Source organism: Aedes albopictus, chromosome 2 (genome assembly GCF_035046485.1).
Source record: "Aedes albopictus strain Foshan chromosome 2, AalbF5, whole genome shotgun sequence".
Taxonomy (NCBI): domain Eukaryota; kingdom Metazoa; phylum Arthropoda; class Insecta; order Diptera; family Culicidae; genus Aedes; species Aedes albopictus.
The window spans coordinates 484,837,669-484,845,006 of NC_085137.1; the positions used below are offsets into that span (position 1 = coordinate 484,837,669).

The 7,338-nt window shown below is 39.4% G+C and overlaps 1 protein-coding gene across 1 annotated transcript in view; it reads left to right on the forward strand.

Moving 5' to 3' along the window:
- Positions 1-3,265, forward strand: part of LOC109399288 (uncharacterized) — a 691,732-nt gene extending 688,467 nt beyond the window's left edge. Inside the window, exons 8-9 of the mRNA XM_062854141.1 lie at positions 1,340-1,567; positions 1,821-3,265. Coding sequence (XP_062710125.1) covers positions 1,340-1,567; positions 1,821-1,952 — 360 coding nt within the window. The 3' untranslated portion in view covers positions 1,953-3,265. The remainder of the gene's footprint in view (positions 1-1,339; positions 1,568-1,820) is intronic.
- The last annotated feature ends 4,073 nt before the right edge of the window (positions 3,266-7,338 follow it).

The following is a 7,338-nucleotide window of genomic DNA, read 5'->3' on the forward strand; positions in this document are numbered from 1 at the left end:
CTTGAAGGAATTTCTGAAGGAATCCCTGGGAAATCAACGAAGAAAATTGTGGATAAATTTCTCGAAAACCCCGTTAAGAAGTTCCTTGAGGAATTTTCAGCGGAATTCCTGAAGGAATCCTTGCAGCAACTACTGGAGGTAGATCTGGAAGAATTCTTGGAAAAATTCCTGGAAAAATTCCAAAAGTTTTCCTAGAGAAAATTTTGGAAGAATTTATAAGGAATCCCTGAAGGATTTCCTGGGGAAAGTCTTGGATAAACTGCTGACATAATTTATTAGGGAATTCCTTGATTAATTCCTGGAGGGATCCCTGCATGAATTTCTGGAGGAATTCCAAAAAAATCTTGAAGCAATTTCTGGAGGAATATCTGGTGGAATTCCTGGAGGAATCGGTGGAAAAAAATCCTAAAGAAATCTGTGGAGGAATTCCTGAAGAAATCTTCAGAAGAGTTCCTGCTAGAATCTTTGGAGAAATTTTTAAAATAAGTTGTTCCTGAATGCAATTCCCGAGTTAAGCCCTATAGAAATTCTTGGAAGAATATCCTAGAGGAATTCCTGTAGGGATTAACGAAGCAGTCTCTAGAAATACTCCTGCAGAAATATCTAGTAGAATTCCTGGATGATTTTTTAGGGGAATTCCTACAGCAATTTTCAGAGGAATAATTCCTGGAAGAATCTCTTGAGAAAGTACGGATAAGGATCCCCAAACGAAAAACGATTAATCAGAATTATCCCCTGAAGAAGACTCTAATACGAGTCGAAACGTTGGGAAAAATCTAAAACTATCGTTTTAATTCCCCAAGACTGCAGTGCCGAAGTAGCTCTATATCTCTTGAGAAATTCCTGGAGGAATCCCAGAAAGAATTCCTGAAGAAATTGCAGATGGAATACTTAGACAAATCCCGAAGGAATTCTAAGTAAAGCTCGCGGAGGAACTCCTTGAGGAATTCCTGTGGCAGTTCCTGAAGGAACCTCTACAGGAGTTCCTGAATCCCGGAAGCAGTCGCACGAGGAATTCCTCAGGAAATCTTTCTTAACAAATTCCTGTAGGAAAAAAGTATGAAGGAATCCAGGTCTGCAATAATTTTTGGACGAATTATTGTTGGAATCTTTGGATGGACTCCCAAAGCAATGTTTTCTACAATGTTTCAAGGAATTCCTGGATTATTTTTCTATATTTTCTTTCTCAAACTTAATTATGCATGTTTTTCGTCAGTTTGCTTCTATCTCTCATTCTGTGAAGTATATTTAATGTTTTAAACATTTCTAACTATTCAAATGTTATTCAATATTTCCATTATCAACCTTACTAATTTTCATCTCACCCTTCCATTTCCAGCCAAGTTCCAGCTACAAACCGGATCGAGCCTCGTCCGAGCTACTCAACTTCCCGCGCCACACCGGCATCCGGGAAGCATCTCTGCTGCTGGTCCGCGAAAAGAACGGCCGCTACACTCTACTGCGGGAGCCCCTCTACCTGGACCGGTGCGTCGTTTGCACCGAAAACGACTGGGAGGATTACTTCGAAGTACAGGAGATTCTCTCCAAGGAATCGTTCATCTTTAAGGTATGTTTGTTTGGGACAAAATATGAATCGTCGAATTTCAGAAGCTTCGATAATTTAGAAAATCAACTACCGTTCAAAGAACTATAAATAGTATGGGATTAGATCTGACGGCAACGGCCGATTCCACCACCATAGCTCAGCCCACTTAAATTTTTGTTTTTCTTACCCTATATTTGCACGCCCTTACGATGCACGTGCCACCTACCTACACCGACGGACGCTCACACGTGGTTCGTTCTTATCGCCCGAGCAGGCAGAAGACGGTACCAAAACCAAGCAGTGGTACAGCCAGCTGCAGTACCATTCCCAGGGCATGGGAACCTGGCGAAAGCGTCGAAATGCACTGGCAAACATCATGATTAATGGAATGATGACACGAACGTAGTAAGAGCGACCGAGACATCGGTGGGTCTCTGAAGGAACGACCGTACCCTACTCCATGCAAAGCATTTTCGAAGGAAGTCCACGTTCGGACGCACCGCGGCGTCCGGCGACGCAACATTGGAATAATCCTCCCCAGCTGGAAAAAAAAACACAAGAGGGGATAACGTACGGAACGATGCTAATAAATTTCTTCCTTTCATGTCGGTTTTTCTCCCGGTATCTATCCGGCAGGTTTTTAACACTTTGTGTTTGTATGTAGCAAATGCCTGCCCATTGTGTTTAGACTCGATAGTTGTTAGTACTGCCTGTCGTTAGGTTTTGTTGCTTTTGACTCTTTGCTTGCAATGTTTTCTCAGCGCGTTTTTTTACTTACTTTTATTTTCTTTGTAGATTTTATAACCTGTATTTATGATCGTTTAAAATTTAACTAGGGAGTTGATTAGGGGTGGGCTCGTCGATGAAAATTCAAACTGTGTACAGAAAGCGTTAAAGTTATTTTAGGATCCAAATCAAAGGAGCAAGCAACAATATTTATTTAAAAGAAGTCTCCTGCTAAAGAGTAATGAAAATCTATAATTGAGGTATCCGAAATTCGACTAGATTAGAGAGCGATAATTAGTGAGTAGTATTTAAATTATGATTCCCAATGTTTTAATACGCTGTTTTTTTCTCAAAATTTTCATGAGCCGTTTTCGTTGCATTCGCATTATTATTTTATCTAGCAATTTTCAGACAAATTATCGAACTCCACTCGCTTAGAAAGCAATTGAAGGTCTGCCGACGAGATATGTGAAATATTTGCCCCATAAACAAGAACTAGGTTTTAACCAAGTGCAAATCTTATCTAACAAAAGAAATCAAAATCGCGAAAACTTAGGTTTTACTAGAAGCTCTAACAATAATGAATTGCAATAGTTATATGTGTAATAAATTTATCGGAAATCAAATAAAACTTATGAAAATGTGTAAAAAAACCTTGTACAGTTGAATTCTTCGAAATGTCCACCATTACAACAAACGGTTTTATCAGTACTTTCACAGATCAGCTGCATCGATTATCCTTTAATGATAGCTTCTTCAGAGCATCAGTAGTTTTTATTGATTTTATTATAATTCCTCATGGGCGTAGCCAGGGAAGGGCAGTGGTTAGGGGGCATGCCCCCCTCCTGGTCGCCAGTTCATCTAAGAAATCCTTCAATAATGCGTCCAGAAATGACTGCAGACATGAATTTCTTCATATATATTTTTCCACGGACTCCTTCAGAATGTCTTCTTAAAATTCGATCAAAAATCTTCCTAAGGAATTCCTCACGAGTTCACTTACGGGATTCATTGTAGAGCTCCTTCAGGAATCCCTCCAGTAATTTTACAAATGCCTCCAAGGTTTCCTCCAGGCACTCTTCTTGGGATTCCTTCAGAAACTTTCCTGATTTTTTTCAGGAACTCTTCCAGATTTCATCCAGGAATTGTTCAGAGATTTCCTTAGGAATTCCTCTTGGGAGTACTTATGGGATACCTCTTGGGGATTTTCCGGAATTCCTCCAAAGATTCCTTTAGAAATTGCTCCAGAAGTTCACCCACGAACTCTGTCTGGGATTTCTTCAAGATTTGTTCAAGAATTCCTTCTGCGATTTCTTCAGGAGCTCCTCTTGGAATTTCGTCATGAATTTCTCTGATTTTTCTCAGGATTTTTTTTTCTGGAATCCCTACAGGAAATCACCCAGAGGTACCTTCAGAAACTCCTCCTTCATAAGTAACGTCGACCCAACAAACCAAACTACACCAAATTTGGCTTTTGAATCGCATGATGGTTGCTTATCAGGCTCATGCACAGGAAAGGCGAAAATAGAGGTTTTTTTTCAATTCCGGCAAAGGGCAGAGGGGCGCCTAGTGTATGGAACATCGGCAATGGGAGGGGTTTAACCCCCAAGACCCCTTCCTTGTGGACGAGCTTGTTACTTATAATAAACACTGCGAAGCGATTGACTTATTTTTTAACATATTTACATACTATTTATAAAAGAAACACTTAAACACAACATAAATATCACTGCTCGACAAAATTTTACAAAATTTGGTGTTATGCGATGAGAAAAAAAACAGGGGTTTGGACCCTAGAAGTGTCAAAGTGAAAGAATTTTTGAAAAATATTGGACCGGGCCTTCACAGTTTAAAACCGAAGTTTGTATGGAGAACTTGGGGTGTTCAATTGGTATGTGCATTAGAACGTGTCGTGCATATTTTTAGGCGTTTTAGGTGTTTGGGTGGGTTTCGCTATTGCCTAACGCCTAAATATATGCACAGCGCGTTCTAATGCACATATCAATTGAACACCCCAAGTTCTCCATACAAACTTCGGTTTAGAACTGTGAAGGCCCGTTCCAATATTTTTCAAAAATTCTTTCACTATGACACTTCTAGGGTCCCAAACCCCTGTTATTTTTTCTCATCCCATAACAAAATTTAGTGTTGAACGGTGTATTTTTTATATTTTCAAAATGTATTTTATTTGAAATAAGAAAATATGGGTATGTATAATGTCGGTTGACAAAATAAACAAATATTACCAAAATAATAAAAAAATCCTTTAGTGACTCCTCCAGGATTTTTTTTCAGGGATACCTCCTGGAATTTCTCCAGTGATTCTTGAATGAATTCCTACAGAGGGTCCTTCAGGGATTCCTCCTGGTATTTCTCCAGAGATTACTCCAGAATTTCCTTCAGAGGTTTCTCTTGAAATTCCTCTAGGGATTTCGCTTAAGATTCCTCCAGGCCTTCAACCAGGTATTCCACTAGGATTTTTTCCAAGAGTTTTCCAAAGGATTCCTCCAGGAATTCATCCAAGCATTCCACCTGGTTTGCATCCAGGACATTATTCAGGGATTTCATCGAGAGCTCCGCCGAAAATTCCTACAGGAATTATTCAAGGAATTGCTCCAAGATTTCATCCAGGAGTTCCATCAATAATTTTTCGAGGAAATGCTCCAGAGATTCCTTCATGAATTCCTCCAGGCATTCCTCCAAAAATTACCCAGGAATTCCTCAGGGGATTTTTTCAGAAATTTCTCCTGAAATTTTTCCATGAATTTATCCAGGGATTACTCCGGGAATTATTTTATGAATTTTTCCAAGGATTTTTTCTGGAATACCACGAAGGATTTCTTCACGAATTTCTCCAAGAGTTTCTCCAGGGATTCTTGCTGGAATTCTTCTAGGAAATCCTTCAAAGATGCTTTCAGAATTTCATCCAGGAGTCCATTAATTTCCCCAGGAATACATCATTTTTCTTTTTTTTTTCTTTTTTTTAATTAAAACACATAAAATCCAGGAATTCCTTCAGAAATCCTGGGATTTCTCTAGGATTACCTTCAGGCATTTCTCCAGAAAATTATCCAGGCATTCGTGCAGACATTACCTCAAGATTTCCCCATGGCATTGCTTCAGGATTTCTTCCAGGAATTGCTCCGGGAACTTCTCCTGGAATTCCTCCAGGAATTCTTCCAGGAGTTCCTGCAGGGATTCCTACCCAAGCAATGGTTACAAACAGACACTGCAGCGCATGTAAGGGTAATTAAGTTGAACTTTTAATACGTAGTATTGGTGTAAAATGTCATTAATAAATGAAAAAAAATGTAAGGGTTGCACATAAGTCACTGTGACTATTTAACTGCGCAACCATTTCCTGCGCTGCCGTGACTGTTTTGTGTCCATGTAGATGCTTGAGCAGGGTTTTTTTTTAGATATTTCTCCTGGGATTCCTCTTGGAATTCCAGCATAGATTTCTTAAGAAACTTCTCCAATTGTCCAAGAATTCTTCAAAGGATTTTATCCAGGAAGTCATCCAGAGATTTCTCCAAGGATTCCTCCAGCAATTACCCTCGGGATTCCTCCAATAATCTTTCCAGGAATTCCAGAAAATGTTCCAGGACATCTTCTCTAAGAATTCTTCCAGAGGTTCCTCCAAGAATTTATCCAGGAATTTCTCCAGACATTCCTTCCGGAATTCTCCCAGTTATTCCTTCAGGAACTCTTCTAGGCCCTACTTCAAGAATTAATTCTTGAGTCGTGAGGGAGCTGCGAAGGCAACTCTCCACGAGGTGAATGTAAATTACACTCACCTCGTGGAGAGTCGCTTTCACAGCTCTGTCACGACCTTGGGTTTCGTGTGCGACCCCTACTCTATTCGGCAAAGTTTTAGACGAAATCACAAGGCAAAAGTCGTCCATACATCGTTTCTTGATTGCACGCTTCTGAGCTGAGAAAATAGCAAGTGAATGTAACTCGTTGCAAGTGAGTGTTCCCATCCCTGTCCAGGAGTTACTCCAAGAATTCCTACAGGTATTCTCCAAAATTTTTTTTTCAGAAATTTCCAAGAGAATTCCTCCAAGAATTCAAACAGGTATTTCTCCAGAAGTTTCTCCAGGAATTCCTCCAGAGATTCATCCAAGATTTCTTCCAGAGATTCCTCAAATAATATCTCCAGACATTCTTGCAAGTATTTCTTCTAGGAATTCCCAAAAAGATTTCTAAGATTTTTTTTTCAGAAATTCGTTTAGGAATCCAGGGATCTCTTTATAAACACCTCCAGGTATTACCCCAGGAATTCATCCAGGCATTCCTCCAGGCATTCCTCGAGACATTTCTCAAGGAAATTCTCCAGGCAATCCTCTGAGAATTCTTCAAGGATCTCCTCTATGGATTCCTCCAGGGATTTCTTTAGATATTTCTCAAGGGATTCCTCTCAGAATTTCTCTAGAGATTTCTTAAGAAGTACAACCTGGGATTTGCCTAGGAATTCTTCTAGAGATTCCTCCAAGAATTTTATCTTCTTGGAATTCTACCACGGATTTATTCAGAAATTACTTCTGGAATCCAGAGATTTCGTCAAGGAATTTCTGCAAGCATTCTTTCCGGAATTCCTACAGACATTCCTTCAGGAACTCCTCCAGGAATTCCTCCAGGAATCCATCTAGGAATGCTGACAGGAGCTCATTCAAGAATTTCTGCACGAATTGCTCGAGAAATTTCTACAGGAATTCTTCCAGAGATTCCTCAAAAAATCTTCCAAGGACTCCTCCTGATTTTGAGCCAAAAATATTGAGATTTGGAGGTGGCTTAATCGCCTCAAAGTTGTATTTTCGAGTAGTAAAAAGGTGTTTTCACTTGAAGTGCCATAACTTTTTCAGTTTTCAATCATTTTATTAATCTCTCGCAAATTAAATTTTGAATACAGTGATAGACATTCGTTTAGCCGAGGCCAAAAATTGTTCAAAAATGTGTCAGGAAACTCATACAAAAGATTTTATGACAAAACTTTTTTATGTCAGTGATGGTATATCTAATACTGTTTTATAAAAATGTGATGTGATCACACTTACAAATACACT